Here is a 13,897-nt window from a genome sequence, read left to right on the forward strand (position 1 = left end):
TGTTTTTTTCTGAAAAATAAATAAACAAATGAACAGTGAGTGGTTTACAAACCTCAGTTTCTTGTTGGAAAAGTCTGTTTAACAGTGAGATGCAGACGTGAATATGAGAAGTAGATATCGTAGACTTAAACTGACAGATTTTATTACATGGGTCTTTTGTTTAAAAATCAGTTTTTCTTAGTGCACCCTGCTGGAAGCCATGAACATCTACTGCTGCTACCTCACTCAACCACACCTGGAAAAAAAATATCTAAACTGTCCCTTTAAATGCTAGCAATTAGAGACTTGGTCCCAAGGCGTGAGTTTTGGGAATAATCTGAATGTTTTAAAAGTTAAATATTTGAAGTTCCAGAGTCGACTCCGGTTTCCACACGTCTTTGTTTGTTTCTCTGTTTTCTTTGAGTCTCTGTTGTCGTCGTAGCAAACTGCTTTCATCACAGCTCCGGGTGTGGGCGTGTGAGACACAGCAGAAGAGGACAAACAGGTTGGACTGATCCTCAATCAGTGGCTCCTCCCGACAGGATCTCTGCTCGAGGACACCGGGAAAACTGACAATCGGCTGTTCTTTGAGGGGAAAACTGTGGATTTTTTAAATCTCCGTCTGTGGCTCAGTAAACTCAGAGAAACAACAGGAAACAGAGACAGAGGAGGACAGAGGTTTGGTTCAACAAGCCATAACATGACTGACAGAGAATTCCTCCAGCCTGAAGTCAAGCGTGTGTGTGAGGTAAAGAGGAGCAGCAGCAGCAGCAGCAGCAGAGGGCGGAGAGTCTACTTAGACGTGTATAAACATTAATAACAGATTAGTTAAAGAAAAGAAAATATCTTTGAGGTTGTTTATGAGCGTGATGCTCGCGGTGGTGCTGTGGCGCTCAGGACTGCTGCTCAGCTTCCTCACTGCCTGCGTCTGTCTGGGTGAGAAGACGCCATCTGGTCGTTCACGTCAAAACTCATATCTGTGCTTTTAATGTCAGTCATTCCAACACTTGTGTGTCCACAGAGCGTGACTGTGTCCTCGGTGTGGTTGGACGACCTGTGTCCCTGCCCTGCTCTCTATCTCCACCTCCGACCCCCGCGAACGTCACCATCGAGTGGAGGAGGGACGAGGACGTGGTGCTGCGGTCAGAGTGGACGCAGGACGGTGGACAGGTGGACGGATGGAGCGTGAACGGAGCGTCCATTGCCGCTGAAGCTGTTCTGACTGGAAACATGTCTCTGCAGCTGGACACGGTCCAGCCCAGTGAGGACACAGAGTATTATGGTCTGTTCATGGTGTCAGGGGAGAATCACACATCTCTGTGCAGCGTGTGTCTCAGAGCAGCAGGTCAGTGTGTCACACACCACAGGAAGTCAAGGGGCACTGTAGAGCAGTGTTTTTAATATTATTATTCATTTTATCAAGGTTTTATTGAAACGTATAGACATTTTAAAGAGACAGTTTAGGTATTTGAAGTGGTTAGATGAGGAACTGACTCATGGTCACTGTGTGCTGAGCGCCCCCTGCTGCTGAAGAAGACTCACCTCATAAAAATATATATGTTATTCACAGAGAAAATCAGTGATTTTAGCTGTGGGGACACAGGAGCTGCTGGTCTACTTCTGCCTCATGTGGTCACTTTGTGTCACTCAGGTCAATCTGATCAAAATCTGAATTTGACAAAATCATACATTTGAACTTGGTGATGGAATCAAAAATAATGTATTAAAAAAAGTAAATCTCCGGTGACTCTGTTCCAGCCAGTTTCAGCCTCCCACTGCTGCAGAGGGAGGAGGCGGAGCAGGGAGACGAGACGGCGTTCCTCTGTCACTCCAGTGGTGGATTCCCTGAACCCTCCGTGTACTGGCTCATCAACAACACAGAGGAGCCAACCGGGGGTTCAGTGTCCACGCTGGCTGCCTCACTGCCGGACTCTCACCTCTACAACGTCACCAGTCACCTGAAGGTCAACATTTCCAAAGACGCCAACGTGTCGTGCGTCATCGAGAACCCGACCATGAACCAAACCTTGACGTCCACCAGTTGTGAGTCACTGACACCTTTACCCCGGTCCACTTCAGATTAACCATTATTAGTCATCTCTTGTAATCGTACTGTGTTTATTCCGCTCGATATTCCTCTTCCCCCACACATTTTATATCAACACGTGCGGCTTGATCGGAAATCGTGTGCTATGACTTTTTGATTTACAAATTTGCGAATAATTTCCACATACACATGAATGGTAAACTTGGTGTTTTAAAGGGTCATTCCACCAAAATAACACTTTGTCTAAATACTTCAAGTTTTAAAGGTGCAATACACATTTGCAGATTTTATAAATCAGGTGTTAGAAACAGATTTTTGGAAGGGGGTGGGTCGGGCAGGGAGTGGGAGGGGCTTATGAGTCAGTTGAGTAACCATGGTGACAAAAATCGCGAATCAAAACTGTGGAAAATTTCCACATACACATGAATAGGAAACTGGCGCAGCTTCTCTAGGCGTTACGGCGAGAGAAGACGGAGAGAAAAGAACGTTATAGTGAGAGAAGACAGAGACGAGTGAGTGAGAGAAAAATAATTAACATGGCGCTCTCTAAGAAGAGAAAAGTGGACAGCGAAAAAAGAGCTTTCAACCCAGAATGGACAGACTCATTCATGTTCATTCTTCCCCCTGGAAGCACAAAACCAGTCTGTCTCAGAGACCGTGGCACCGTGAATGAGACCAAACACAAAGTTTTTTCAAACACACCCACTCAAATCTGATCTGTATGTCTTGAAGATGTTTGGCTCCACATACAGCTGTGAGGCAGCTTTCTCTACAATGAGCATAATTAAAACTAAATATCGTTCCAGGCTCACCAATGAACACCTTCACATGTGCATGAGAATAGCCCTGACACCATTCCAGCCCAGATTTAAAATCCTGGCAGAACAAGCAAGAACTCAGTTCTCTCACTAAACAACAGAAAGTAGGGCAGTGGGATAGAGGGAAAGCTAGAGAACCTAAAGCTGCTGCTATACTGTATTTTATTTCTTAAAACTTAAGTAATTATTTTATTTATTTTAAGATTATTATTATAATATTAATTTCCACCAATTTATTTTAATATGCAGCCCTTCTTTCCCTTTAAGAGAGAAGAAAATAAAAACATATGTTCAGTGTTACATATCTATATAATTGTATTAAAGTGACAATAAATATTGTCGAAATGTTTTTTAATTGTTCTTTCTATATTTGATCTGACAGTCAGTTGTTGATTACATGCAGACTACTAGGCTACTTGAGTGTATATCCCACTACTAAATAATAATGCAAGTTAGACATTATGATGTTCCGGACCTTTGCTTGAAATTTTCTCTAAGTGGACCTAATAGAATTTTAGTTGAATATCCCTGGTATAGTATGTCGTCCAAAATCACTCAAAAAAGTCATATTATAGTTACTATACTATGACTTTGACTGACTGTCATGACATTTTACTGTAAGACCGGAGTGGCATGGTGGCGTAGTGGTTAGTAGGTCTTGACTTACTATGTACAAAAATGTCATAGATTAGTATGTCGTCCAAAATTTGACAAAAATTTCATAGTTTGACAGTTTTGAGAAAAACCACACACATCCTATATACATACATCCAAAATGTGCGGTTTGATCGAAAATGGCGGGCTATTACTTTTGTAAGTGTTTGAGCAACCATGGTGAGAAAAATTGCAAAAAACTGCAAATAATTTCCACATACACATGAATTGGATCTTCACAGTTTAAGAGTCAGTCTCTTTTAAAGGGTGATTCCAACAAAATACCACTTTGTCTAAATACTTCAAGTTTTAAAGGTTCAATCCACCCAAATGTTAACTCCTTTACCAGCAGAAGTCCTGCACCCGAGGACATCAGCAGCAAGATCAGGAGGCACGCTCGAAATTTCCCCGCGGAATTTTCTAGTTATTATTGCTATAATCATAAAATAATTGAATTATAAACTCGCTAATATCTCTAAAACACACGCTGAAATCACTTTACTTTAAAAATGAGTCCTTAACAAGTCTTTCTCATCTTATAAAAAAATGACTTAAATTTTCACTAAATGGTTCCAAAGCTGTTGTAATGTTACAATAACTTTACGTACAACACAACTCACAGTGTTTTAGGGGCGGAGCTTTGAGCAGAGTTGTTCAATTTGTGATGTGATTACGATAAAAATCATCTTAAATTCTTCTTCGTACATTTAGTCATATCAGATTGGTCAGTGGGTGAAGAAATTATATTAAATGTTAAATTATATACATTTGGGCCCCCTGGGGCCCTGCAGTCTCTTATTACGGCCCTGCTGACCTGTGACCTTTCACTGCTCAGATGGAGTGAAGGCAGAGACGGTGATCGGCCGAGCGTCGCAGGCCATGTGGATCTTCAGCACCGCGCTCTGTGTGGTGGTCGGGGTCATGGTCATTGTGGGCGTGGCCTATCAGATCAACCTGGACAGGGTCAGTAAGAGGAAGAAGAAAGAATATCATCAATACATGAGCAGACGTGAGTACAGCGCCTCCTGCTGGTTACAGAACTGAACTTCATTTGACTGAAGTTTTTTATTCATGGAGTTAAAAGTTAGTCAATGATTAAAGAGACAGTTCAGGTTTCACATGGAAGTTTGACTGATTTTATCCACTTAACAAAAGTCTCTGTGTCAGTTTAAGTCTACGATATCTTTAAGAACATGTTCAACAACTCCTGTGTGTCTGATTTGTGTGATGTTAAAATCAGTGATTTTCTCTATGGGGTTTGGTGTGTGAGAGTGAGTGCTTTACAAACTTCAGTTTAACAGTGAGATAAAAACACAAATGTGTTCATAAAATGTCATATTAAGATTTGTTCCTCAAACTGTAATCTCAAAATTCACACTCTTTTCTTCAAATTTAATCAGAGTTCAATATTTTTTTTCATCAAAATTTAATCTAAGAATTCTGACTTGTTCTCAGAAATGTCCCTTTTTTTCCCCTCAGAATTTAGATTTCTTCCACCAAAATGTAAATTCAGTAATCCGAATTTTTCAGACTTTTTTCCGTTTTTAATCTCCAACAAATTTTCCCTCAAAATGTAATCTCAAAATTGAGATTAGTTTTTTCTTCAGATATCACAGACTTAAACTGATGAGTCTTGAGTCTTAGTATATACTTGAGAAGTACGCCTTGTGTACATACTCGCCAAGTACGGGAGTACACAAGTATGATCCTTCAATTGGAACAGCAGCTACTTCCTTGTTCTACTGTTTGAATTGCAGGTGGCACCAAGTGCTTAAGCCTCATTACTGCCACCTACAGTGTTGATGAATGAACATATGAAATACTTTTAATAAATGCATATGTATTGTTATTATTTTCACATTTTCAATATTAAACTTCATTTATTAATTTATTTTTATTAAAATATACAGTACAATGTGGAAAATTGATATAATACCGCATTGTAGAGTAGTGTGTGTGTATATATATACACATATGTACATATTATATTTAAATACAGATGCAATGACCGTGCGACTTTAATATAAGTCTAAAATTCAAATTTAAAATTAATAAAACATTAATAATATACAAACTTTTAAACTGTCAGGTCAAAACATTTACATTAAAAACAAAATAACACATCAACAACAAATCTATGGATCACATGGAGCATCTAATGACAGCGACGTCTGAGCCAGCGGATCATTTCATCAGGACAGGCCGAGGTAACGCTGCTCTGCGCCGAGTGAGCACCAGCGTCCACAGAGGCGGAGCTTATCACCTCTGACAAACGTCGCTGCCAAACTATAAATACGTCCGATATTAATACACAAACCACATATTTGAATTCTAAATGACTCATTTCTCGTTTCAAATAAACTTAAAACTGCATTCCGGGACAGAGAAAAATATTTATTTCAGGTTCATATTTGTATTATCAGCTGCTATATTACTTGCTATGTTCTGCCGAAATGCATTATGGGATGCATGGCCTTCTCAAATACGCTTAAGTCACCATCTGATGCATACTTCAAAAGGGGCGGAGCAAGAACACTTCCGGGTTCGAGAACCGTCCTCGCTGTTCACACACTTGAGAATTGGAACAGAACTGATGACTGAGACTGATGATGTTTCACAAGTACGAGAGTACACAAGTACGCACAAGTATGCACAAGTATGCACAAGTATGGATATTGAGAAATGGCCTTTGTGTCTCTGTTGGCAGCCATTTTGTTTTCACTCAGAATGAGTTTAGCTTTTTAACAACAAAACAACAGACGTTTTAGTTTCTAATGTGAAGAGAGTGAAGAATGCTGTTGTTCATGTGTTTATTAAGACACGACTGAAAACCATGATCCTGAATGTGTTTCTGTCTCCAGGACCAAAGAGACGACCTTCACGTGAGGAAGAGACACAGACGATGAAGCCTCAGTCCAGAGAGACGGACGTCTGAAATCTGAATCTTTGTGAAATCGAGGCAACAGAGCACTGATTTATAAACTTTTATTGTTGTGTTTATTGAGTTCCTTATCTCATCACGCTGGTTAATGTTTAGTTTAGTTTAGTTTTAGGGATTATTAAAAGATTTTCACTCACAAACCTGAAGCTGTTTCTCTGTTCACAAATGTACAGCAGACCATCATGTGTCTCATGTCCCAGGAAACAACATTAAACAACATTAAACAAGGCAATCACAGATGGCAACACTCACGCAACAAGCCTCTGTCGGCCTCTGCTGGTCATATCGGTAAGTGCAAGTGTGGAAACACACAGATACACAGAGCCACTAAAAACAATACTTCACTCTGCTCTGTGGGTCTGAGGTTTAATTTAGAATTCTTTTTTTTAAATCAAATTTTAATTGAAGAATTTTCAATTTTGTTCCTCCAAAACTTTCTTACTATTTTCCCCCTCAAAATTTTTGTCCCCCACTGCCCTCTACAGTTCAAAGTTCATTTTTTTTATCCTTGTTTCCTTCATCCTGGATTCTTCCTCTCTCCTCAAACTGATACTGACATTTATTAGTGATCACAATTATTTATTCATCTTCATTTTGACAAATTTATCTTTTTTTAATTTGTTTTAATTTGTTTGAACTTTACATTTCTTCCCCCCAAAAATGTAAATGTTTTAACTTTTGTTAAAAAAATTTTTTTTCTAATTTTCTTTATTCTTAATGGTTTAAAACTTTTTTCAGAATTTAGAAATATTTTACCTCTTAAACTGTAATCTCAGATTTCACAATTTCTCCCCCCCTCAAAATATAATTTACATTACAAAAAACACCACAATTGGTTTCATAATTTCATAATTGTTTTATTTTTTTCCCCCCAGAATTTGGATTTTTTTTCCTCCCAAAGGAATCTCAGACTTCAGAAAATTTTCCGCAGAATTTAGAATTGGATTAAATTTGAAGTAAATCCTAATTTACTTTTTTCCTCACGTGGTCCTGATTCTTCTGCGTATGAATTATTTACATTCTGACACACACACTCACACAGGTTTATGATGATGATGGTAAAATCATATTCAAACTCACAACATACAGTCCTAGTGGTTTAGTTTGAAGTGCCACAAGAGAACCATCTTATATAAGATTATTTTTTAATATAAAAATGTATTTCTCTCCACAATAACCTTTTTTCCAATGATTGCAATATTGAGTATATCAATATTTTTGCTGATATAAAATGATCTAATTTCTAATTCACATTTGACTTCATATTTTTTCATCATGACACAAATTTTTACAGTGAAAAAAACGCGTCTATCAGCGGATGCTGCGCCGTCATGGAAACAATGATGATTCAGCTCGACTCCGTCTCCTTCACACACGATACTTCGTAGATGTCGTGACGACGCTGAGACGTGATCGGAATCTGCTGTCGAACATCAGACAAATACTGAAGATCTGAAGACAGAGAAATAAAAACTGATTCTTCTGCAAACTTCTCACTTCAATTCTGGACATTTTCATTTTCTAAAGATTTAATCTCGGAATTTCTCCTCAGAATTGAGCAGAGTTCTCATAATTTGACTCTTACAAAGATTCTGATCATTTCTGATTAGTATCAACTAGTTTGTGTTTTACTGTAAAGTTTTAGAGAGATTTAAAAATTAAAAGTCCCTTTTTCACAAATCTTTTAACTCAGAATTTAATCTCAGAATTCAGATTTTTTTTCAAAATGTAAATCTGATTTTTTTCCCTCAAAATTTAATCTAAGATTTCAGATTTTTTTCCTCATTAAGACTTGTTTTTCATAATTATGAGTTTTTCCCCTAATCCCTAACAATTTTCTGAGAATTCTGACATAATGTCAGATTTCATAATTGTTTACCTTAGAATTCAGATTTGTTCTCATAATTTTAAGTTTTTTCCCCCTCTAATAAGAACAACAACTACTCAAACTAAAGACAAGCATAACTGAGTGTGATTTATGGTGGACCTAACAAACATCGTAAACATAAACACATGTTTACGATGTTTACGATGTTTACGATGTTTACAATGTTTCAGCGTCACTCACCGATGTCAGCATAAATAACGGTCTCTTGTGCTCCGGCCTTCGTCATCACTTCACCCCTGAAACAACAAAATCACATCAGTTTACAAATTTATGATAAAGACGTGAACGTGTTCTGAACATATCTAACACTTAAAAACCACACGTTAAAGTAAATAAATGAAGTTCCACGAGTGAAAAACAATCAAAAATGCCAGTGTTTCATTTTCATGTAGTGACTTGAATAAAACGATGATGTGCTAGCTCCGCCTCTCATCGTCTTCATGGTCTTCTTCTCTGGTGCATTTCTGTAGCAGCATTACAGCGCCACACACAGGCCTCAGGGTTTTTTATTTGTTGTTGTGGTGGTTTGTTGGGACTTTGTTTTTAGTAGCTCTGTCTGTCTGTATTTCCGCAGTTGTTGTTCCTGATTTGTCCACTGGGTGTCACACTATTGTCCTGTTATGATAGATATGTGTGTCTGTCTGTCTGTTTGTGTTTCCACACTTGCCAACAGGACCATATTTGCGTGAATGGGGTAAAGTCTGGCATCTCTGATTGCCTTGTTTTTTGTTTGTTGTTATTGTTGTTTGTTTGTTACCATGGATTCACGACGCTGCTGTGACCCCACGCCACGTACGAAGCCGTCTCGTCTCTAGCGGGTGAAGCCGTAGCAACGTAAACTTGGTTATCGAGCGCTCTGCGAAGAAAAGACATGAGATTAACATGAGTAACAGGAGTCAAGTCACCAGCAGAGGGCGTCAAAAGACTCAACATTAAAAACTGATGAACTGAATCACACTTCACTTTTTTCTGTCCTGCATCACGCTGACAATTCTTCTCCTAATAATAATAATAATAATAATAACAATCATCATCATTTCCAGCAGTTTACGTACAATTAAAGAATTGCAAAACTGCCCTCTACAGTTCAAAGTTCAATTTTTTATCCTTGTTTCCTTCATCCTGGATTCTTCCTCTCTCCTCAAACTGATACTGACATTTATTAGTTGTCATTTGTTTTTCTTTTAATATTTTTTCCACAAAATTTTAAGTATTTAAAAAAAAATCTATTTATTAAAATTTGTTTCAACTTCACATTTCTTCCCCCATAAAATCTAAATATTGTTAAAAAATTGTTTTTATTTCTTTCAAATGTTGTTTGAATTGTATGTCTGAGACTGAATCGTAGGTCTGGGACTGGATCGTAGGTCTGGGACTGGATCGTAGGTCTGGGACTGAATCGTCAGTCTGGGACTGGATCGTAGGTCTGGGACTGGATCGTCGGTCTGGGACTGAATCGTCGGTCTGGGTCTGGGACTGAAATCGTCGGTCTGGGACTGAATCGTCGGTCTGGGACTAGAAGGTCTGGGACTGAATCGTCGGTCTGAGACTGAATGGTTGAGTACTTCCTGCAGAGTGCAGTGATTAGACTGTAGAGCTAACCTGGCTCTCTGCAGCAGCTCCCAGTGAGCCGGACCCGTGGTCATGTTGAACGCTCCAGGATAGACCAGCAGGTGGCAGCCTAACAACAACAATATCAAAGATTAAAAAGATGGGAGATGATGTGGTGATAATGGTGAATCGTCGCTCGCTCACCTTTTCTTCCGTAGAGTTGAGCGAGTTCTGCAAACCTCATGTCGTAACAAATGCCCACGCCCACTTTACAGAATGCTACAGGAAATCCAAAAAAAAACACGGGGGTCAGAGGTCATACTGCTACAGGTGTAAGGAAAGGAGGAGGAGTCACTGACGTGTTTCAAACATCGACAAAGTGTTTCCTGGAGTCAACGTCTCCGACTCCTGGAAACGAATCTTTCCTGGAACGTCGATGTCGAAGAGATGAATCTGGAAAAATCGAAATAAAACAGATGACGGCGCTTCCTGTTTTCTGCTTTATTTGGCACACAATAAAATAAATAAAAGATAAAGATCTGTTTTCTCAATTCAAAACATTCATTTTCAAAATGTCATTTTGACAAAAAACAGAAAGTCATTTAATATTTGTCAAATGATAAAAATTGAATATATTAATATTGATACTTCAATGTCCGACTAATGTTATTTTAATCAAATTTTTGGCATCTCATCTTAATTTAAATCATAACGATGCAGAAATCTAAGACCGAAACTGAGTTTTTTGGTTCAGAAAATGTCAGAAAATGTTGATCAGTGTTTTTCAAACCTAAATGTTCTCAAACTAAAATCATTGACTTTGAATGATTTCTTTGTTTTATGGAGCAAAGAAACCAGAAAATATTCACATTTAAGAAGCTGAAATATCAGAAAATCTTATTTAAACTATAACTTAACTGATTAATTTAATGATTGATTATGGGTTGCAGTTGTGCACCAAACCTTTCTGTGTTTCAGAATCATCTCTCCATCAGGTCCAAACACGGTGCAGCTGTTGTAAAACTTCCCACCATCCTCTTCAGGAATCGATCCTGGTCAGAAAAACAAGTCACATGACTCATGTGTGGTCAGTGAAGTTGTTAACGTCGTTAACAACTTTTTGAACTATTTGAACGTTCCCTCCTCACCTCCCACCACATACACCTTGTTCTCCTTGGCCGTCTCTGACAGCAGCCGAGTGGATTCTCCTGGAATCTTCTCGGAATACTCAGAGAAGAAATTTGTTCCGTACGGAGAGTTGAAACATTCCTGCGTCAAAGACAGTTTTACAGACACACAGACGTCTTTAAATTAAACATTAACTACAGTGAGTTGCTCAGTGCAATGAAAGGAGAAAGTTCAGGTTTTGTTTTGTGACACACTCAGATTCTGCCGGCAGAGACATTAAGAAAAAGGTTTTAACCACTGAACAAAAGACTTGTGTAATAAAATCTAGTTTACGTCTTACGACATCTACGTCACATGTTCACGTCTTTATCTCACCGTTAGACATGGAGAGAACACAGGAGCTGCTGTTGTTTGTGTCACTGGGGTAAATCTGAATGTTGGATTTCAAACGCTGAAGTGACAAAATAAGACATGTGAGCTTAGTGATGGAGGCAGCAGTGGATCAACATCTCCTGTGTGTGTTGTGTTAAAATCACTGATTTCCTTTATGGACTTTGGTGTGGGAGAGTGAGTGATTTACAAACTTCAGTTTAACAGTGAGATAAAGATGAAGATGTGACATAGATATCGTAGACTTAAACTGACGTAGATTTTATTAAGTGGCTAAAAGCCATTTTTCCTTGTCTCTTCTCTGGCAGCCATGTTTTCTTTTTCTTGCTGCGTTTCATTCCCATCGGAAGTCAGAACTGGGAGTGACTTCTTGAGAAAGTTCCAGAGAAAAAGTCAGAAAAAGCTATGTAAACATGTGAAATTAAACAGTTCTATGTTGATTTACTGCTAAACTAGACACTAGTGACATTAACAGTAAAAGTAGCAGAGTTTCCCAGCAGCTGGGGGCGCTCACATCACTGTCAGTACTTTAAAAACCTAAACTGTCCTTTTAAAAGAATCACAGTTGACTTGTTTGAACAGAACAAATATGAGCTGATGTCAGTGTTGAGGTCGTATAATGAGAGTTTAATGAAGATTGACCCCCTCCTCCTCCTCCTCCTCACCGGAAGTAGAACCAGTTTGCTCCCCTGCTGCGCGGCCTCCTTCACTAAAGTCCGGGTTCTGCTCAGGTTTTCACTTTTGACGCTCGTCACGTGCAGCTGAACCACAGCCAGGCGGAACTCTGAGGGGAGCGGAACCATACACCTTCACATAGTGTTTCACTCCGGGGACGTTATAAACTCTCTCACACACACACCGCGGTGACACAGTTAATCAGTTCATTTAAACACAAAGTAAAAATAACGCTGTGACTTACTGGACATGACTCTCGGTAACGTTGTCATAAGAGCAGCAGCGTTTGCTTTCAGTACACAGAGAAGCAAACATGCGACACTTCCGGTAACCTGTTTGCTTTTCAAAATAAGAGCCCATACAATACGGCGTAAAAACACAAAACATAACAATATAAAATAACAACTAACACGTTTTAGATTTAACGAAGGTTCCTTTTCTTATTCAAGGTCACTTTGCGACAAAACAACAGCTTATATAAAGTTAAGCCGCTTTAATGTGAAGTTTAAGGCCGCAGTGACGTCATAATGGAGGGTGTGCGTTTCACTACCAATCAGGTTTCAGGAGTGAGCGGAGTCTTGTCATTGGCTAAACAAAATCTGTGAAATTAAAACTACAAAGAAGTTTAAATGCACAGATATAAATTATTTTCCTGTGGGGGGCAGCATTGCTGCTCTCTGTGTAAATTACTCATAGTTATATTACTCATCATCACTCAACACACAACATGATATCTAAAGATACTTTACAAAGAGACGTGATATTTCACAAACTAAACAGAGAAAAACACGGCCTGAGAGTGGGCATCTGCCTCAGGGTTGAAGTGAAAAGGAGAAAATAGTGTTTTATCCTAGTTTTATAGTTATTAAACACATTTTTACAAACCCCGTACTGGGTTTTATTCAAACTCCCGTATTTATTCTACACATTTGTTTTCTGTTATTACTTTTTACATTTATCCAAACAACGTAAAAGTTGTCTCCGCTCACTCTGGTGTTCTGAGAAAGTCACCTGCCAAGTTTGAAGCCTTTCAAGTGAACCGTGAAAGGCTAGAGAAAAAAATTTATGAAGCAGTTTTACACTTTTATGTTTTCTAAAACTGAAATCCCATCTGTGTGGTCGCTGTTTTCAGAGCGGCGGTGAAGTCATCCACGCTGCCAAGGACAATCAGGAGACTGAAGATGTGAAAAACAAAAATCTTGTCATGTTTTTTTCAGAAAGCGGTTGAGGGATTTTAGATCTGGAAAGAAATAGAATATTGACATGACAGCAAAACAAAGGCTTTAAAATAACAAAAAGGCTTCCGATAGTTTTTGATTTCTTTTTGTACATATTCAGTGTGAATATTCACGTTGTCATCTTTACATCCCTAAGAAAACAAACAAAAACCTCTAGAACAGCACTGAATTCAAACACCTGTGAAATAAGAGCGCATGAATGAGTCCACCAGTGCAGTCCAATAATCTCCATTTATTAAAAACAGAAACATTATAATAGAAAATAATAGCAGTTACGGTTTTAAGGTGCAAAAAACATGAGAGACATTTCAAACTAGTGGGTGACGTCGTCGTTCAGTGATGTGACATAAAGACGATCCAGTCTGTCCAATAAATACTGAGAGGAAGAAGAAGTTTTCACCATAGTACTTAGTACAACACAAGTGCATGTTTTACACAGGAATGATCTGAAGAGCTGGAGCCAATCAATAACATTCTCCTTCAACTCTTACTGTTTGTGTCGCTTGTTTTTAACAGACAGAAACATTTTAGAGGCTCTGACACTCAACGCAAAGTTAGCAAAAAATAAAGCAAAGAAAAGTCAAAAAG

General features: G+C 38.6%; 2 protein-coding genes across 2 annotated transcripts; one reads left to right on the forward strand and one right to left on the reverse strand.

Annotated features, from left to right (window-relative positions):
- The first annotated feature begins 78 nt into the window (after positions 1-78).
- Positions 79-6,585, forward strand: LOC122759910 (ICOS ligand-like). Its single transcript, XM_044014911.1, has 5 exons — positions 79-915; positions 1,001-1,324; positions 1,738-2,022; positions 4,334-4,507; positions 6,360-6,585. The coding sequence occupies exons 1-5, from the start codon at positions 840-842 to the stop codon at positions 6,431-6,433; spliced, it is 933 nt and encodes a 310-aa protein (XP_043870846.1). The 5' UTR covers positions 79-839; the 3' UTR covers positions 6,434-6,585.
- Positions 6,586-7,285: 700 nt separating this feature from the next.
- nit2 (nitrilase family, member 2) lies at positions 7,286-12,411 on the reverse strand. Its single transcript, XM_044014912.1, has 10 exons — positions 12,316-12,411; positions 12,062-12,180; positions 11,027-11,147; positions 10,842-10,930; positions 10,238-10,331; positions 10,083-10,157; positions 9,930-10,008; positions 9,085-9,183; positions 8,508-8,563; positions 7,286-7,891 (listed from the first exon to the last, which is right to left on the reverse strand). Exons 1-10 carry the CDS (start codon positions 12,341-12,343, stop codon positions 7,788-7,790), a joined length of 864 nt encoding a protein of 287 aa, XP_043870847.1. The 5' UTR covers positions 12,344-12,411; the 3' UTR covers positions 7,286-7,787.
- Positions 12,412-13,897: the final 1,486 nt, after the last annotated feature.

This window comes from Solea senegalensis, unplaced genomic scaffold (assembly GCF_019176455.1).
Source record: "Solea senegalensis isolate Sse05_10M unplaced genomic scaffold, IFAPA_SoseM_1 scf7180000012646, whole genome shotgun sequence".
Lineage (NCBI taxonomy): Eukaryota > Metazoa > Chordata > Actinopteri > Pleuronectiformes > Soleidae > Solea > Solea senegalensis.

Coding starts and splice junctions, on each gene's coding strand:
- nit2 (XM_044014912.1), bottom strand. CDS start 12,343: ATGACAACGTTACCGAGAGTCATGTCCA. Junction 10,931..11,026: donor CAAGGTGTATGTGGTGGGAG/GTGAGGAGGGAA, acceptor TTTTCTGACCAG/GATCGATTCCTGAAGAGGAT. Junction 9,184..9,929: donor GAGCTGCTGCAGAGAGCCAG/GTTAGCTCTACA, acceptor TTTTCTTCGCAG/AGCGCTCGATAACCAAGTTT.
- LOC122759910 (XM_044014911.1), top strand. CDS start 840: ATGAGCGTGATGCTCGCGGTGGTGCTGTGGCGCTCAGGACTGCTGCTC. Junction 1,325..1,737: donor CGTGTGTCTCAGAGCAGCAG/GTCAGTGTGTCA, acceptor ACTCTGTTCCAG/CCAGTTTCAGCCTCCCACTG. Junction 4,508..6,359: donor TCATCAATACATGAGCAGAC/GTGAGTACAGCG, acceptor TTCTGTCTCCAG/GACCAAAGAGACGACCTTCA.